Raw genomic sequence first — 20,528 nt, forward strand, 5'->3', positions numbered from 1 at the left:
TATTCGTAGGCTTTCTTTGCTAAAGAAAAATGCACAAAGTATAACAATAATGTTATCATATTGCAGGATATTCAGTGTCATTTACAGATGAGCTGCTTGATTGGACAGCAGCAGTAGCACTATTAAAACATCAAATAACTGACACTCATATTTTGTAGATGAGCATTTCAGCCTCTTGCTGGTGTTGTCACTCAAACTTGCAATAATTATTTTGCAAACATTATAATTAGTGTTACCTTGGTTCTTTTGTAAAACGAAGCTACTTCTTTTTCTGTGCTGTAATATTGTTTGTTTGTTTTTTGCCAGAATTGAGATATATGCGTTTTAAAAACATTCATATTTTGAGTGAGTAACTATATTGCAATCAGATTAGCCTGATTTTATGTATTTCCCCCACCTCTAAATTCTTGACAAGGTAAAAATTAAGGATAATTCAGTAGATCACTCTCTTGGCAAGCTCTCGCTAAATGCAGCCACATTCATATCATTCTATTATTCACACGTCGAAACTACACACTACCGTGCAGATTTTCAACGTTTTAATTTTGTGGTGATTCATTATTCTCTTTCGTTTTGTTTATAACAGCTTATATTCGTTTTTTTCCAACAAAAAACAAATAAAGACAAATGAAGAGAAAGGTTTGAGTTTCCCAAGGCACATACAGTATGCATAACCAGGCAATTCAGCTCACCTGGTTACTGCCCCCTCTTCTTCAAATGTATTCAGCCACCCACATACAATATACTCTGTTTCTCTAACTTCCCTGTGGAGAGCTGTTATCTCCTATAGAGAACCTTTCACAGGGCTTCATTAACTGAGATCCATATGCCTGCATGGGAGAGTGTGTAGTGATTACAAATCAACCCATCATCCTCTGAATACTGAATGGTTAAACTCAAGGCTAAAGGTTTAGTGGCTAATCTGGATGATGGCAATGAGAAAGACCAAGAAAAGTGTTTACATGCTTCTCTTGCCCCAATAAATTGCTCTGTCCTTGGTGGAACGTGGCTATTTGTTTCTCTGATCATGAAAGCACTTCTTCAGCAAAAAGACACAGACTAGAGGAATGTAATTGTACCCGTTCTGCACAAGCCTCGCATTTTAATTTTAATTTCATTAAATTATTAATTTGTTCTGACATTACTGGGGGCTGGGCAGACACCCCCTGCATCAGATGGCTGCGGGATGCGTTACATTTTTTAAGAGGTAAAGTAGTATGTAACTTTTATTGGGGCTCTTTTTTCCTGCTCCTTCAGTTTCCTGCTTGCAGATAACACATTAAAGAGAGTGTATATTCTTACACATATTCTCTTTAAAGGTTTTTTGATCATGCATGCACTCACCAGCCACTTCATTAGGCATACCTGTTTAGCTATTTACTCAAATATCTAGTCAGCAACCCGGTACATATGGTCAAGACAACATGCTGAAGTTCAAATGGAGCATCAGAGTGGCGAATAGGGGTGATTTGGGTGACTTAGAATAAGATATGGTTGTTCATGCCAGATGTGCTTGTCCTAGTATTTCAGAAACACTGAGGTATAAAGAGGATGATCTGTAAAAGAGGAAATATTCAGTGAGCGGCATTTCTCTGGGTAAAACTGCCTTGTTGATGCCAGAGTTCATGGTAGAATGGGCAGACTGCTTCGAGCTGATAAGCTAATAAGACAACAGCAACTCAAGTTCAAAGCCAATTGTTGCACCCTAGGTATGCAGAAGAGCAATTCTTTGAAGCTCTTTGATGATCAGACAGAAAATAAACTGAGGTTTGTTTGTTTTTTTCTTTAATCATGTGAAAGTTGCGTTGGTAGTTAATTCATGATGTTACCTTTACTTCACCTAATTATACTTAGAGAAAGAAAGGTGAAAGGTCACTCGCTGCGGAGGCAAAATGTTTGTGTTTTACTGTCAATACAACTGAAAACATTTTTATGTCTTTGGGTCTTATTATGTACTTAGCGGCTGAAAACATAGCTCAATCCAATTTAAATTTGGACTGAACACCAGAAAGAAGGAAAAGAGTTAAATACCATCTGCAGGCACTGTGTCCTTGGCCAAGACAAGTGGCTAAGGCCTGAAATGAACCTTATTTTTGTACCCGAATGCAAATAAAAATGCCCGTCCTGTTATTTGGAAATCTATATCCCTTCTGTACATAGGCTGAATGCATATCTAAGACTTTATGGAGGTAATAAATCTGTGTCTTTGGAGGCTGATGCAGGAAAAATCAAAGCTGAAGGAGGGTACAAATCAAAGTAGACGGCTTCCTGATGTGTTGTCTGCTTTAATGCTTCTGTTATAGTGTTTGACACAGCAGGTCGTACCTGGCTGCGTTGACTTTGCTTACGAGACATTTTAGAGCACAGCATTTTGTGGAATTGGCATTGGTTGAACTGCTGCTATGTCAAGTGCGTTTTTCAGAAGTTATTTTAAGTCAAACAATAGTGCAGTCCGCATGTGTCTGATTAGTGTGCATGTGTTCTTTCTCCTTCCCCTATTAGTGTACATGTTTACAAGTATACTCTGTGCCGAGTAAATAAACAACCAAAGTTTGCTACTAATTTACCAAAAGTTTTATCAGACTTGGACATTACCTGAAACATCGTGGGATGAATAAAGAAATATTTTTTAAAAATTGCAGGGGGCATGTGCACAAAACCTTATTTTCTCCTATTTGCTCTGGCCCATTGCATGCTGAAGATAAATGCTGTGTTCTGTTTACACCAAGTTTATCAATTCTTGTTTAGAATGCTGCCAGCTTCTATCTAGCCTGAATACTGTAATTCTCCTTTCCCTTGTCTGTTTATTCTGCTGGGGAAAGCCTGTTTATTTTCCTGACAGCCAGGCAGGCTTGCAAGAGGTGAAGTTGGCAGAGAACCCACTCTTAAACCTGAATCCTCTGGCTTTCTGTTTTAAAGATATTACTTTTGCTAAAGAAAAGCTTCTTGCAGTATGAAGCTGCTGTTTTGTAAACATTTTAAATGGGTAATTTATGGAGGTGGTGAGCCGGGTTTATAATTTATGAGACATTACTGATCACCTCGACTCAATCAATATCACTTTTTTTTTTCTCTCGGTGTGTTGTTTAATAGACATACAGTGACAGACTGATTTTGGACCAGTTGTGTTTGCAGTAAGTGGAGGAAGTCCAGTTTAACATGCTATTCAGGGTGAAGCTTTTTGCTTTTTTATACAAAGTTACTTTTATTAGTATAAATGCATTTAAAATCTTTTAAATGTGCTTTGTTGCACAGATGATTTTATGTAATTTGTTTAGAGACACACTGCACTATTTTTCATTTATTGTCTTTTCAGTTACTCCATCATTTGGTTAGGCTCGTTTTAAGCTACGATAGCAACATTAAGAGTCCCATTTCCTCTTCCACCACATTGCTTCGTAAAGCAGAGTAATGATGATTTTTTAGGGCAGGGGAAGTAGCACTTGTCTAATCTCTATTAATAGATATATGCATATGCAGACTCTGTATGGAAAGACAAGTAGATTTTTTTTGTCCACCTTTAGTCCTCAAGTAATCAGAATACTATTAGGAAACAAATTTCAGGAGGAGTTGGTTACATGCAGGTAAGCAGTCCTTGTGGAGAAGAACAGAGGGATTGCATTTGCTGAAATGCAATCTGGCAACCATGAATTACCGTCTGACAACGATTTAGGTTTTTGTTAGCTTTTTGAAATTCCTCTGCATCTTAAACAATAATCATTGTCTTGAGCCAGATATCCAGGTTACAGTGGGAAATTAGCTATTGCCCCAGAAGGCTGAGTCAGCTGAGGAGACGATGGGTTTCTGGATTGTTACAATGCTACTGAACAGTCATAGTACAAACAAAATGGGCATTTTGATATCTCGTCCTCTTCTTCTTCCTAAAAAAAAGATGTATTTCCTTCCAACTCCACATAAGTTTCCTCCCACACAAAGACATCCAAGTGAGTTGGATTAGAAAGTGTGAATTGCCTATAGATATGTTGCCTATGAATATCAGTCTAGTTACAGACTATTTAAAGTTTCCTTCTGATGGACAGTCAACTACCCCAACATACTTCCCTGCCTTCTGTCCATTGTATTGGCTGCCATCATTATAAGAAGGCAGACAAGAAAAGGATTCAATGCATGTTTACTCAATGCCAAGGGTTTAAAACGTGAAATATTAAACAAGCTCATCTGATCTCCTCTACAAAGCTTCAAGAACCTCTGTGTTCATCCACACAATGAAGCTATTTCTACTTCTCACTCCACTGTAACCATTTGAACAGACCTGCCTAAGGCCACAGCTGAGCTGAGTTGAGTAGAGCAGAAAATAGCCTAATCCTTTTGGCAGCTACAATGAACGGACCCTATTCAGTCCCTCTAAAACCAACTGAGCAATGCCAAGACTCAGATCCTACAGTTTAGCCAAGCATTCGTTAGACATTAGTCTCACTTGATGATGCATATTTTGACACACATCCTCTGCGTAACAGAATTCAAACACAAACTGAATGTGTATGTGTGGTGCTTTCAGTGCTGAAAAGCCATACCAGCCAGGCAGCCGACCAGCAGCCTGTTCATTTTCTTTTCTGAGAAAGATGTGAGGATAATTCATTAGGACTGTAAGAGGCATCAGTAGTGCTCAGAGAAGCCAACTGCATTTATTTTGGATGGCTCGATAGTTTTCCATATGCGTTTGTTGCATGATACAGATGTAAAGCCCAGTTGAAAATATAAATTTATCACCAAAATTAAACATTTTTATAGGTCTATATAGGCTTCAAGCTGCTTAATTTTGTATACCATCCTTCTTCTAAAGGATGGTATAGGCTCTAGTCAGTGTTCAGAGAGATAATGAAGGAAAAACTGAAGGACCTCCCTTTAGTATTTAGAGAATTTCACCAGCTCTTACTATGGCTGCCCTGCAGACACTTCCAGGTTGCACCTTCACTTCAACAAGCCAACATCAGAACTGTCTTAAACATTAATACTAGAACCTGCAGTAACAAAAACTGAAAACCGTTTAACACATTTAAATATTTGGTTTGATGAGTCTTGAAATATGTGATTATTACGGTGCTGTAGGGATTAGTGTCTTTCTCTTGCTCATTGCCACAGTATTACCTGGACGACTCTAAAAATGGTAAACGACTAGATCGGGTCGAGTGATTTGGCAGGATTATGTTTCAGTAATAAAATGTCTTTTGTTGTTCTAAGGTTACCAGAGTACTCTTAATGTAAGCTTGCAAGAATATTGCTAAATTATTGAAGCACCCCTTTAAATTTGTTTATTAGTTTTGTTAATTAGTTAATGTGAAGGGGGGAAAGATACAGTGATAATATTTTACCATTCCTGATTGGCCAAAAAATTTAACAGCACTCCTCCAAGCCCCCAGCAAGAACTGAAGTTGGTCACCAAGAGGTCCTTGTGCCCAAGTAACCACCTTGGTTTCATTCAAGGTAAAAGCAAAATGAGAAATCTGCAGAAACATGTTTTTTCTATTAAGATAAACCTTTTATAAACTTCTTGTTGTCACATTCTTTTAGTCAGGGTCATGGTCATATCAGCTGGTGGAATCTAACACAGAGCTGTGTGAGCGTCAGAACCCCGTCTGTAAAGTATTCTGCATCATGCCCACCTTTGAAACCAAAGCTGTACTAAGTACAAACACATATACACTTTCTGGTTACTTTATGAAGTATACCTGTTGGATGCTTGTTGTCACAAATATCTAATCAGCCGATCGTATCACTGCAACTCGTTGCATCTAGGCAACCTGGTACTAGAAAAATCTACCTAATAAAGTATGTGTGTGTGAGCAGCTGACCACCGTGATTAGTGGATTTCCTTTGGGGGTTATTAAAATGAATAAAATGCATTGGCATAAAATGTAACCTCTTCCATCTGCTCACTAAACCATCACCTTTTTTGAGATGAGATAGCCTTTATTTGTCAGTTGCAGGTCTTTTGCCCACAACCGAGATGACAGACCTTGCCGACCGTACATACAATACACAAACATCACATTGGGGAGACAGGTCAGGCTAGGTAGCAAGAAAAAAACATCGAAATGTGTAACACAGAAGGATAATACAGGAATGCACAGATATCAACACACCATAGCACAATAAACACCGACAAGCAACATGGGAAAGTGTTCCAGTGTGTACATCTGATCTGGGACCGCTGCAATCTTTCGACTGCGCCTCCAGCTGACCCGATGTCCACATCAGACGGGAGGTAAGCGTTGGAGGTGGCGTTGGATCCGGGGTAGGGAGGGTGATACGACAGTGAGTGCTTATCAGTGTGTATCACTGGTCTCTCGATCTCCCGTTGGAGAACCGCGAGCTTCCCCATGATGGTATCAAACTTGCGGTCCGTGGTGTTGTCATTCTTTTACTCAGAGAGCCGATTCTGAGAACTCACGACTGCAGTTTTCTTTTCAAAGCAAAGACAGTTTTAAAAATTGCGATGGTGGCAAAGCTAAGATTCTTACGCTGTATTTGTCACATCTAAGAAGAGTTTTCTTTTGCAGAATTCTTTTATGTTAGTTGCTATTGTTGCATTCTTAAATACAGTACATTTCATGATGTTATTGACTCCTAAGTCCGAGGTGGAGATTGTCTTGTATGACATGTCCAAATTCTCCAACAAATGACAGGGCATTGACTTTCCCAAAAATGGTTCCTTGTCCTGAGGATGACAGATAAAAGCATTACCTCTCTCTGTCCCTTTTGCTTCTTCTGATAAGATAAGGGGGGTCACATTGGCTGTGTAAACAGAGCTTTTCTACTTCAACAGCCTTTTATCTAAGCTTTGTTTGGTCTTTTCTTATTCTAAGCTTATTTTAGTCAATGTATGTAGCTTCTGACATCCACCAGTTCACAGAGCAGTGATTTATTTAGTGTGATTGTCTCTCTGCAGAGTGAACCGTTTTGAAAGTGTTTCATTGTCTCGTCACGTCTTTTGTGCAAACGTCAACTTTTACCTACTTTTGAAACTACACTTACACCTACCCTCGCTACTTGACACGTCTCCGACGACTCTTCCAATCTATTTTAAATGGATATAGAATGGAGGCATTCAGTAAAATCATTTAATTTCATGGACATTTGAAAGATAAAATTGTGGCTTCATCATAAACCCTTTTGTGTGCTCTGGCACGTCTGAGTCTCCCTGGATATATTAAGCTGTCTGGCTGTTTTTGCTGAATTCGATCCAGATCAGCCGCTCTATGTGCATGTGAATATGCAGACAGTATTCGAAACATTTACATTTTGGTGTGCACAGCCTCTCGATAAAAGTCTTCTCAGGCCTCTGGCTCTCTGTGCACTCTGCCGCGCTTGGCTGAATCCCCTGCCTGGCATCACATCTGTGGCTCCATGGTCTGAGGATATGTGCTGTCTGGAGCGTAAAGGCTGTTTTGTGATGCTGTGGACCAAACAACAGCATGTGCATGCCGATATTTACCACTAAAGGCAGTGGAGACATTAATATAAAGCGCTAATTAAAATTCCCTTTTCAGAATCCCGGACCTTTTTAAATCCAATACTATGATTGTTTTTATGAAAACATAGCAGTTTTGCTGATGTAATTAAAGGAAGCCGAAAACTCAGACTTTTTGGCGTAAGACCCGTAAGGATTGTGGTGTGTTTTTTTGTTGTTGTTTTTTAAACAAATGTCAGTGACAGTTGGCACATGAATCTGCTTTTTTTTGCGAAGTTAAACTGCAAATGTCTGCATGTAACAAGGCGTTTTCTTGGCCAAGCCGTCTGGCTGTCCATAGTGCTGACGATGTGTGATCTTAGCCATTGCGGGTAATGGCACGCTCCCTGGCCTGTGTAATAAAGGACAGCAAAACATCTCTTTTAAAATTAGTTCTCCCTTCATTTTTACTCACTCCTAGGAAATTATGACCACTGCAAAGGGACAGTTGTAAATTGCTTTAATATGTAGCAAAATGTCAGGTTAAAACAAACAAATGCGAGTTGGATTTATAATTTTTAAGTCTAATTTCCAAAAACATAAATCAGTAACTGCATTGAATACCTTCACATTAAAGCCTACACTGGTGTGTAGCAGTGACCCACTGCTGCATTAAATTACAGCAGAAGCACTTAGTGTTTTTTATGTTTTCAAATATAGATCTCTTCTATGATTGTTTTATGTTAAATTGGTTCCTTAATATATAAAAATGTAGGAATTTAACTTGTGGCAGGTCGGGCCAGGTTAGCACTGATCGCCCAGCTTTCTCAGTAATTAAAGAGAACTACACCCTAGCATCTGCCATCAACATAAAATCTTCTCACTCATACTTTTGTTGTGTGGAAAGGGGTATTGTCGCAGTCACACTAGTGGTCTTATGGCTCCATTTTGTATGATCTGAAATGACTGACGGCCACCATTCAACACCCACTCTGCGCTCGCAGCACATAATAACACACTGATTTGTGTGGACGAGCTTGTAAAGCCAGCCAGTGAGACGTTTGTCAGACACGCAATTGTGAGCTAAAATGTAATGAGTGGGCAGGTCTGTGCCTCTTTAGTGCTCTGATTAGACAATGGGTACTCACTAAAAGGTCTGCTCCCCACTTCACATGCAGACAGAGATGTCCTGTTGTACAGAAAACAACAGCCCACACTCTGATCAGCTGAGACTATAGACTATGCTGCAAGCTTTTACTATAGCAAATGCTCTGATACAATAAGATGACCGATTTGTGTGTCTGTATAGCAAGTTATAGCTTAAGTTATAAAGGGTTATAAAGTGTTTTGCTGATATGGCCTCCCCATCTAACACATTGCAGTTCAGCTCATGTGTGTGTGTTCCTGTTTAGACATCTTTGTGAGGACCAAAACTGGCATTCTACTATACTTGTGAGGACCAACAGTCATTTGTGAGGACACACACGTTGGTCCTCACGAGTTTAAAGGCTTTTTTGAGGCTCAAAATGTGGTTTTAGTGTCAGGTTTACAATTAGGTTATGGTTAGGTTTAGGGTGAGAGTTAGGATTAGGTATTCATTTTTGATGGTTAGGGTTGGGGCAGGACAAGTTCCTGCCTCAAGTGGAGGAGTTTAAGTATCTCGGGTCTTGTTCACGAGTGATGGAAGAAGGGAGCCGGAGATCGACAGACGGATTGGTGCTGCGGCTGCAGCGATGTGGACGCTGTACCGGTCTGTCGTGGTGAAGAGAGAGCTGAGCGTAAAAGTGAAGCTCTCATTTTACTGGTCAGTCTACTTCCCTACCTTCACCTATGGCCACGAGCTGTGGGTAGTGACCGAAAGAAGAGATTGCGGATACAAGCAGCGGAAATGAGCTTCCTCCGAAGGGTGGCTGGCCTCTCCCTTAGAGATAGGGTGAGAAGTTCGGCCATCTGGGAGGGGCTCAGAGTAGAGCCGCTGCTCCTCCACATCGAAAGGAGCCAGTTCAGGTGGTTCAGGCATCTGACAAGGTATGTCCCACCGGGAGGAGGCCCCGGGGCAGACACATGACAGGCTGGAGAGATAATATCTCTCGGCTGGCCTGGAGGTTTTCAGAAGAATTTCACTCGCATGTACTGTACCAGTGTACCTGCACATGTGATGTGACAATAAAAGTGATTTGATTTGATTTGAGGTGCTAGAGGAGGTGGCTGGGGAGAGGTAGGTCTGGGCTTCTCTGCTCAGGCTGGGATAAGCGGGAAAAAAATGGATGGATAGTTCGGGTTAGAGATGTCGTTCAGCCATCACTAAGATAGCTGAACCACCGTGTGTGTGTGTGTGTGTGTGTGTGTGTGTGTGTGTGTGTGTGTGTGTGTGTGTGTGTGTGGTTCTTTAAATGTGCCAACTGAGTGCTGCTGTTTATGTAATATGAAACTAGTTAAGAGCAAAACAGTGTAGTTCAATTTAGCAATGACAACTTGTTAAATGCATTTGTGTTGCCTTATATCCTGCCATATGTGCCAAGGTGCTTCTGTAAGAGCCTGTGAAAAATAATCCCTGTTACGCAAATTGATTGCTTGTTTAAAAATCACATTAAGGTTTGTAGTTGACAGCTTAGGTCATAAAATGAATGATTTGTAACAAAGTTCAGCTTTGGGGGTTTTTTTTGGTTGGGTTTCCACATCATTCTTTTTTCTGTTATAAATTGTGACTTTGTCACAAAAACGACATGGGTGGAATAAGTAATAACACAGCAGTGATTCTCTGCTAAAACATATCCGAGTGAACAAAACTGCGAGTTAGCGGGTGGGTAATGTATCACAGATCCACACAAAGTCTAATCAGAATCTCAGCTGGAGGTGTAGCCACACTCCCGCCCTGTGAAACGACTTTGTCCTCTGGCTCATCATAAGCGAGGTTAGGAGATCAAAAAGGAAGTCATTTTTGGCTCCTGTGTGGCAATGCTGTGGATGTAATTAGCTTTGTTCTGATAACATACACTCAACACATCCCCCCCGACAGGTGTGAAACACTGCACTTCCTAATCAGATACCTGCACTGTAATCAGGAGACAATCTTAATGACCTGTCTTAAATGCCAAATGCTCACTTCTGTTTCCCATCTCATCACACTGCTTCTCCCCAAAAGTCAATGAAACAAATTAAATTCTTTTCCGGTAATGACTACCTTTTTGCTTGGAATCATGCAAAGCTCTGCATTTTTCAATTAAACTCGCCATTGTTTATAATAGAAAAAGATCTAATAAAGATATTGATAAAGTGTGTTTGTAGGGGGTTGGAATAGTTTCCATTTGTGAAGTTTTGGTCTATTTGACATGTAGACTACGCTCTATAGGCAACCTGTCTCTTCTCTGAAACTCAAGACTGGTTCAAGGAATTATTGATGGACTTTGTGAATAATTCATGGGCATTGATAAAGTCTCGTATTTCATTTGGATGGCCTGTGGCCAGTGACTGTCAAAGGTAAAGTTAGTTTTTGACAGGCTTTTGTACTTGTCCTCAGGTTTCTATTCAGTCTTTTTTTCGGACTGGAAGACCTATAGCCTGTGTCACAAAAGAAAATATTTCTAATACTTTTTTTTCTTAAAACATTGAGTGATGCAGTACCTCAGCACTGTTTCCTCACAGCAAGAAGGCCCAAGGTTTGAATCTGCTTGCCAGCTGAGGCCTCACTATGTAGAATTTGCGTGTTCTCCATGTGCCTGCACAGAGTTCTCTCCGGGCATTTTGGCTTCGTTCTGTGGTCCAAAGTTATGCATGTTAGGTAAACTGGTGATTCTGGGTTAGGATTTTTCTGCCTGTTGTCCTGTCTGAATATTATGTACAATGAGTTTAATACTACTTGTACATGTTTTTATAGTATAGTATACTACTATATACACTATACACTGTATTAGATACATCTTGCTAATGCAGGATTTGACCCTAAAAAAGTTTTGGAAACATTCCTCAAAGATTTTTGTCCATGTTGACATGAGAGCATCACACAGTTGATGCAGATTAGTCGGATATACATCTATGATGAAATTCTCTGATTCTATCGCATCCCAAAAGTGCTCTATTGGCTGAGATCTGGTAACTGTGGAGTCCATTTGAGTACAGTGAATTCATTGTTATGTTCAAGATACCAGTTTGAGGCCCAGCCAGTGCACTCACGCTGAACCCAAGAATGAATGGTCAGAGTTGCATCTGGTATAAAATCTTTGCCAAATTAAACATGCGGATCATCAAGAATGAGATTTCCATACTAGTTAGCAACAAGCGCCTCCGGTGCAGTTGGCCAGCAGGGTACCGGTGGAAATTGTCGTGCTGTTGGCTGAAGACAAAGGAAGAGGAGATGGGAAAGGCAGGTGAGAGTAGGGACTTTAAATGTCAGGACCGTAGCACAGGACGAGGGCTGGCTGATATGAAAATTAATATAATGCGTTTTCAGGAGACTAGGTAGATGGGAAGCAAGGCCAGGAGTGTTTGAGGTGGATTCAGACTGTTCCACCATGGTGTGGACAGGAAGCGAAATGGAGTAGGAGTAATCTTGAAGGAAGAGTGTGTGGATAGTTTTGTGGAGATGAAGAGAGTTTCAGACCAGGGTGGACAGGATTAGAAATAGTGTATCAGCTCAGGTTGAGCAGTTTGGAGACAAAGTTAGAGAAGCAAGGCTGATGGTTTGGACATGTGCAGACGAGGGATAGTGAAATTGGAAAAAGGATGCTGAATATCAAGCTGTCAGGTCGGAGGAAAAGAGGAAGACCTCAACTGCGAACGTTTGAGGCTGAAACTTGAAGGGGAGAAAAATGTGCGTTTAAGACCGTTAAAAATGAAAGTGCAAAAAGTACGATTAGAGTAACACGCAAACATCATGTTGGATTTATTAAGTCACAATTTCAGTTGTTTCACAGAACAATTTTTCTTTTTTTTTTAATGCTATATTTGCAGCTCCTCTTTAATAAAGCACCCCAACAGTTTTTCACTTGTTGATACTTATCGTGCTGTGTGGAAAAGAAATCTCATGTGTCCTTTATGGTTCTAATTGCACATCAGGTTCACCACAGAGGTTACAGCTCTCTGTGTTGTTACAAGTATTAAATTATACGGCTGTCTAAATGAGAAGCCCTTAAATGTCAAAGGCATATCAGGCTTTTTGACATCTATTGTTAAAGCTGTAAGACATGCGTGTGCCGCAGTTCTAACGAGGGCCAATGGGCTTGTGTTTCTCTTTTGATTGCGTATTTATTTTTAGCAATACTTTAGCTGCCCTGTTATTTAAACATCCAGCACAGCTGGAACATTAACTGCCATTTTCGCTAATTTTATTTAGCTTTCAGAGCCTTTGTGGGGTTTTTTTAAAGTTCTTTTCTTTTCTTATGACCCATCTTTTCATTCACTTTCACCTTTTCTCTTGCCAGGCATGGAACACGGTGTGCAGGAGAAGTTGCAGCTGCAGCAAACAATGGTGTATGTGGCGTGGGTGTGGCCTATAATGCTAAAATTGGAGGTGAGTTAAGCACACGATTGATATTTTTCATTTGGCAGAAGGTTTAATCAGTATTATACTCATTTAAATGAGTTTATGATAATTTCACTTAGAACTGATACAGAACAAAATACACATTCACCATTAATAACTTGGAAGTTAATGTCTTTCTTCTAAGATCTCTGGGACTTTGGGGTTTGTGTCAGAACGACAATTTTGCAGCAGCTCAGGCTTCGCATTATATTAATGATCCAGTGATAGATTTTAAAGCTAATATCCATAATGTTTTTTTCTGGACCACTGACTCTCATTTACTGACTGACTGACTCTGTATTGTTCAGATGTACAAGTGAGAGTGTGCTGCAGAGATAGGCAGTATTATGCAGTGAATAGTTCTTTATCCAAAGCCTGTGAGATGAATTGCTTTTGATCATTTGCTGCAGTTTTTCTTGCCTGGAAATAAGTAGATCATGACTTAATTAAAACTCCTATGCTCCAGTAAAACAAATAAAATGGTCACTGCAACGATTTCATCCCTGCATTTAAAGCGGTTAGGTTCATGTTCAATGTTTATGAAAGGCTCAATCTGATTTTCTTAATTCGTGTCAGTGCTTTCATTGTGCTGCCCTCCACCTTTATTTGGCTCTCCACATAAAACGTAATATTTTTTAAAATTAATTTGTTTATTTTAATCAAGTCGGATTTCCAAAGTTAGTTAAACTGTTGATACATATTCATATGTTTATATGAAAGTTAGTCAAAATTAGACTCTTTGGGGAGAATCTTTTCCAATCAGTAATTAAGCTGTCAGCCTGTGCAGATATACGTACAGAAAGATGCTGTATGTAGAGCAGTTCATTCAAATTAAATCTGCGCAAACAAATCAAGTCTGGAAGGATTATTTTTCCTCCTCAATATTTTTGTGTTTGATAAATTATTCCAAGAAGGCCTTTAGTAACTTTTGTCATCAAACAATCTGTCAATGCCATGTTGGCAGCCAACAAGACTCAGCGGAGCCGGTGGAGCCCTGAGCAGCCTGTTCACAGATGTTACTCATAACTCTCCTTCTTTGTCTTCATTACCATTCATCTCCCGACAGAGCCGCACATTGGCCCCGCTCTCATAAATTATTCCTCTGTGAATCTGTTCACGTCACGGCATCAGTGGATTGCTTATAAACAGCTGTGATTCGCTCCCAAGCACTCAAGTTGTGTGTGTTTTTTGTGTGGGTGGGTATGCGTGTGTGAGCAGAAGCAGTCGTGTTTGTGCTAAAGCTAAAATATGTGTGTCCTTACAGAGTAATAATTAGCGATTAGTACTTAAAACCTGTAATTGACCCTACTTAGCTCACTCTGTGTTTCCTCTCCATCTACTGTACTTGGTTTCCTTGTGCCTGCACACACACTCATAGCTGCACCGGTAGCTGCTACCTGTGACTTGATAAAGCTGCAGGGAATTCACGCAAGTGTCTTACTCAGGAATCATCAAGCCGCAGGAAGCTGATGAGAATTGTTACGACAGTAATTACCTTTACTGCTGCAGTGCAGCCCTCGCGTAACGATCACAGAGCAAACAATGTGCTTTATGTTGCATGTTTAGCGCAGTTACGTTTGCTTCGGGCTGCTTAGTATTCAAAGACGTGTTGCACTGAATGCCTGCGCCAACTCTGTAATTACAGCCTTGGTCACATCCCCACTGGTGTATGTTTGTTCCTACAGGGTTAGGCAGGTTCGCTAGAACGAATTATTGAAGTCTTAATGCGGGGACGTTGTCAGTCTTAGTGTATCCTCTGAGGTCCGGGGGTCCTCTAACAGTAATGGACCTTATTTGAGGGTGGGTTATTTCACGCTTCTCTACAGCTATTAATGTTCAGAGGAATGATCTGAGGCTGCTCACATCAAAGACTCAGACAGGTTTGCGTTCAGGTATGATGAAAGGTGACATGCGGCGCTACCCTGTGGACACGGCAGACTGCTGAAGGCTCTGTAAACTCTCAGCTCATTTTTACCTGTGCGTGTGTGGCTTTCTCTCATCTGCAGACTCTTGGATTCTTCTGCTTGTCCTCTCTATAGGTTTTGGTGGGGTCAGGAAGGTTGGTTTAACAACCCCCTGGGTTTTGTTTACATGATGCTTAAATAGTGTAGTATCCACCAGAGCAGCATCCGTGGGCGAGCTTTGTGTGCTTACTCATTAAAACTGAGACTCTGTGAAGTCTTGGTTTCCTTGTGAAGAGCTTGGTTTTTCCGGTTTTCAGTTTTCTTGTGTTTTTCTTTTTCCAGCTGGAGAAAAAAAGAGAAAGAAAATTTACGTTCTGATTCGCTTGACTTTTTTCTTCTTTTTCTTTTTATCAACTTACGTCTGTTTTGTCTCTAAGGTATCTCACAACTCCCTCTGCCGTCTGTCACACTGTCACTATTTCTTCATAACTTTCTCTTCGGTAACCTTATCTAAACCCTCCATTGTGTCTTTGTTTTAATAGGAGTTCGTATGTTGGATGGGGAGGTGACAGATGTAGTGGAGGCTCAGTCTCTTAGCCTGAACCCTCAGCACATCCACATTTACAGTGCCAGCTGGGGCCCGGAAGATGACGGCAAGTCTCTGGATGGCCCTGCCAAGCTGGCTAAGGAGGCTTTCCTCCAGGGAATCACCAAGGTCAGTCAGAGCACAAACATGGTCTTTTAATTTACTAATGTCTTGCATTTCTTATTTATAGTATCACTATCAAAGTCACATCACCTCTTTAGTGTAGTCAAAGGAGCTTGCAAAGAAAGTGTAATAAATCAGCATTCTGGGAGACTCATATTTACTTGGTTTATGATGAGACGCCATCAAGCTTAGCTCAGCTTAGCTTACAAGCTGTGATCAAAAGGCTTCACAATTACACACAAAATAAAAAAACAGGAATCATCGTTCATTTAAATTTAGCTGTAGATTGCTGCCTGTGCAGAAGCAGTTTTAACCACTTATACCTGTGCATCTGAATGTCCTCTACCGCGTTTGCTGAGGCTCTCTTTAATTTGACTTTTATCTTGGGAATGAGGACAGAGTCACAAGGAGCCAGTAAAGTAAAGTAATGTAGGTGGTCTGCAAAGACTTTGTTGCTGAGGCCAAAAAAAACTCCCTTTCAATGCACTTTGTGTCAGTGCGTGACGACCCCCAGTATACTTCAGTTTGTTTCCGCTGAATGTTCTACCTCAGATGTTACAGTGAAACTTTCATTGACAGTCTGACCCTGGGGGACACATTCACGGTGCACAACCCTGTGAATGTCAGAAAAACGATGACCACGCTCCTGGTTGAGCTTCTTACCTGATGCACCGCCTTCAGGCTTGGACACAGCAGACGCTTTCACTAAAACCAGCTTTTTGATCTGTGGGTAATAGCCGGAGACTCAGCTCTCATCGCAGCTGATGATGAATCTCAACATGAAAGCCGGGTCAGATTGACACAGAAGGTGGTATTTTTTATTTGCCAAAGTTTGAGACCCAAGGTGAAATTGGTCTGAAAAAGACTTCCCAGGAGTTATTTAAAAATGCCAGCTGTGTCCGAAGCAGTCCAGAGGTGCACAAGAAGACGATCTTAAGTGAGAGATGGGCTCAATTTAAATACGATGAGTAAGAGAGAATGTGTTTGGCTCAAAAGATTCAGTGTAAACATTCACTGGTTGATTTTTATATGAAACTGTTTTTATTGCATCACTGCTTGTTCTGTGTGCCTTTGCATTCCACAGTGATAAATTACTGAAATGCAGAAACCTCCAGATGCAAAAGTGTTGGAGATAGTTTTGGGCTCATGTTAGGCCAACAGAAACACAAAACAACAGGGACACACACTTTAACACAAAGACCAGCTGCATTCTCTGATAGTTGTCTTGTAGCTGGTCCCAAAAATGTTAATCAGTGAGTTTCAGAGGAGCAGTAGGTGGATTTTGTTGCTTTTATATAAAACTAGACTGCTTGTTTAAGCTCTTGGCTCACTTTGCAAAGAAGCAAAAAAGTGTGTGTGTGTGTGTGTGGGGGGGGGGGTTTATAAGTCAATCCAATCCGATATATTTTTGATTTTATAGCAGTTATAGAAGTTAAAGGACTCTTCCTTTCTCTTCTCTTCTTTTTCTCTTCATGCCAGGTAGGTTTTACCTTTTTCCCTTAATAAATTAAATCATCACTTAAAAACTGCAATTGGGATACATTTTGTTTAAAAAATTGTTTCAGTGCTGTGAAACATGCAACTGTGAAAAATATTTTTTAAAAACTGAAAAATCAAGAAGTGCACAAAGACTTTTTCACAGTAGTGGTCTTTCCAGCTGTAAATCACCAAAAAGTAATCAAGCGAAGCCTCATGATTCCCAAGCAGCTGGTGATGGTAAGGAGAAAAAAAGTCTCTCTTTTCCAGGAAGAACACTTTAATAGAACAAGTCAGAAAAGTTCTGCACAATTTTCTACCTGTACAGTCAGAGCATATTACTTTTTAATTGATGATGGCTTCCCAAGACTGAGGAGAAGGACAAACTCAAGGTTAGTTTGCAAAATTGCCCTCTGCTTAGTCATTCAAGCTTGAATAGAATAAAACATTAAACAGTTTGGACTATTATCTAAGTCTAATACCAACATTTTTCATGTGTCAGTATGTGGCATCAAAAGACGTTATGAGAATAGGCTAATGATAAATGTGAGATGGAAGATAACAGAAAGAGAGGAGCAGTCACTGATGCGGAACAACAGTTACATTAAAACTCTGCTCTAATTGGCATATAAATTAATGAAAATTTTCAGTGAAACCGAATGACTCATTTATAGAATCCCATAATGCAAAATGCTCCTGATATCATGGTGTGTTAGTGAGGAAAGAGTGCCTCACAGCAACAAAGCAGGAGCTGACTGGTTCAGTGTGTGCTCTCCTGGCAGCGAGATAACCCTTGTTATCGTCTGGCTTCTGTAACCTGCAACCAGGACAGCGTCAGGCCATAAATTAAGAGTAGTATGTACAGCTTCTCTAGCCTCTACTGTTAGGACACAGTTTGATTTGGACTGCATTGCCCAGCAGATGTAGTCTTATCCTGGATTCCTTTGAGAGATCATTTGCGAGATGGGGATGTGGGAATCCATTAAGAAAATTAAATGGATAATCATTTTAAAAACGTACTGAACAAGCTTAGTTAAAATTTGTATTCGCATCCTATTGAATTTCCTTTGTACGATTATGAGCTTAACATTTCTGTGATTAGCCATGCCGGAGACGGGCAGTGTTACAACAACAGTGATAAGGAATAAAATATTCCAGCATCTTATCTTTACTAGCAAGATACCAAGAAAATCAGTTAATTTAGTTTTATACTTGATGTAAAAACACAACAATGATACACACTGGTCTGCTCAGTCAGTATGATTAACGATGAAAGAGGTACAAAACAGAGGAGCAGAACAGGCAGTACAACACGTGGTGCTCTTAAAAGAAAAAGTGAATAAAATAAATGATGGCACATAACGAGAGCCCAGAGTAAGTCCATTAGCAAGGTACAGAGGAGGAGTTGGTAAAAGAAAAAAATCTGACTGAAAACTGGTAGATTTTCTGTGTGTGTGTGTGTGTGTGTGTGTGTGTGTGTGTGTGTGTGTGTGTGTGTGTGTGTGTGTGTGTGTGTGTGTGTGTGTGTGTGTGTGTGTGTGTGTGTGCACGCGCAATGGCATACATCTGTTTTTTTTCTCACCTAACTAATTTCTAACTGATTCATTTTCTAATGACAGAATGTAATAAATATTCAGTGGAAATATGAGCTGTGGGGAAATTCAAGTGAAAAGTAACCTTTTAAATTACTGGCATTTTTTTCTTCTTTTAAAAACTGTGTAATAGATTTACAATCAAAAACAAAGAGAATACGTTTTAGCACCGCATAAACCGTATATTTTCCGAGTGTACTTTTTACAACCTAAAAAATAAGATCAGCAATGACAGCAGTAGGTAAGAGTCTGTAAGACCTTAGGAAAGGGACACTGAGTGTTGTTGTCAACCCAGAGCCTATTACAGAGCTGTGGGGTCCTGACAGTCCCGCTGTCTCTGTCTCTTCGTCCAGCTTGGCCTCAGGCGGCAGTCATCAAGAATGGGTCAGCGGGCCTCGGGCTAAATATCACCGACATATTGAGAGAAAGAAGGTCAGCTTTGCAGGAAGTGGGCAGACACAAAAAAGAATAAAAAAAGAAAAAGCAGTAAATCTGTTCTAAAATGCAATAGTAAGCAGAGCAGCAATGCCAAAATTCTGAGAAGTGCACAAATTCTCTGCGATTTGTATGCACTTTAGCTGCTCCAATTTTATACCGACTAGAGGCGGTCGATCGATTTCTGGGGCTTTCCAGCAAATAAAGAGTTACTCTGATCTAATCAGCTGGAGACAAATGTAGCGTTTGTGTGTCTGGTCACAAATGGAGCAATCAAATCTTCGCTTGTATTCCTGAGCTGACAAAGAACACCCTTTGTTACTTTGCTAAAAGGGGTTGGTGAAATTTTAATCCGAGCCAAGGATTTCTTGGCTCTTGTTGTGGTTCCAGACCCAGCTGGACCGAATGTACGTATGTCTCAGATAGTGTGTGTAATTTAGGAGCACAGTCTCTCTGCCAGATATCATGTTGTCATTTATCAGCCCTGAAATTATATTCAGCTTGAATAAATTTGGTAATTACATTTCCTCTGTTTGTTATCTGATGTTCTGCTGCAATAAGTCGTTTGACATGATGATGTATTAATAAGAGTTGTGCCTACAGCGCCTCAGTGTTTCTAAAAGAAAGCACGTTAACGACAGGCCGTTTAAGTATGGAGACAAACGTCTCTGTCAAAGCCAATTTTTCATACTTGAACCAGCTCCTGATAGCTTCTCCCTCTTAACCTTGTCTGTTCCTGGACTCCAGCCACATAAAGGTGTATGTTTCTGCACCACAGGGACGCAGCGGACTGGGCTCCATCTTTGTCTGGGCTTCGGGTAATGGTGGCCGGGAGCAAGACAGCTGTAACTGTGACGGCTACACGAACAGCATTTACACCCTGTCCATCAGCAGCACCACGCAGTCCGGCAACGTGCCGTGGTACAGCGAGCCCTGCTCCTCCACCCTCGCTACCACCTTCAGCTCTGGAAACCCGGGGGAGAAGCAGATAGTAGGTGTACAAACACACACGCTTACATGCACTTTAAAGATCTCAGATTTTGTGTAGGATTGTTTTTAATACTTTGAATCTTTGGCACCCTGTAAATGTCAAGTTTGACAGCACAGCTACACGTCCCGCTTACCAAAAGTTCATGCCGACGCATCCAAATTGAACCCGTTTTGAGTGTTTATACACATTAATGTTGTGTCTCTCAAATAGAAAAAAAAAAAGACTTCAAAATGTCAAAGTCTGAGTGATGTGAAACATACAATGAGCAAACACGACAAACACTGAGAGATGCCATGATTCCCTCAAGCTGCTTGTCACCCGAAGAAAGACTTGCTTCAGGGACGCAGAATAACATAAAACAACCATAAATCTGCCATTCCCTCCAAATTACACCAGAGGCGTGCTGCAGGCAAGTAAATACAACTCCAAATGAAATGGGTAGAAGTGAAGTCATTTTAAAATATACATGAGCACTTGCATTGTATTGTT

The 20,528-nt window shown here is 40.5% G+C and overlaps 1 protein-coding gene across 1 annotated transcript in view; it reads left to right on the forward strand.

The window, feature by feature from the left end:
- furinb (furin (paired basic amino acid cleaving enzyme) b) overlaps positions 1 to 20,528 on the forward strand; it is a 92,815-nt gene that overhangs the window by 57,650 nt on the left and 14,637 nt on the right. Inside the window, exons 7-9 of the mRNA XM_085411847.1 lie at positions 12,832 to 12,920; positions 15,379 to 15,551; positions 19,827 to 20,039. Coding sequence (XP_085267973.1) covers positions 12,832 to 12,920; positions 15,379 to 15,551; positions 19,827 to 20,039 — 475 coding nt within the window. The remainder of the gene's footprint in view (positions 1 to 12,831; positions 12,921 to 15,378; positions 15,552 to 19,826; positions 20,040 to 20,528) is intronic.

Source organism: Rhamphochromis longiceps, linkage group LG7 (assembly GCF_057381845.1).
Source record: "Rhamphochromis longiceps isolate RC_006_pf linkage group LG7, R_longiceps_female_GT1.1, whole genome shotgun sequence".
NCBI lineage: Eukaryota > Metazoa > Chordata > Actinopteri > Cichliformes > Cichlidae > Rhamphochromis > Rhamphochromis longiceps.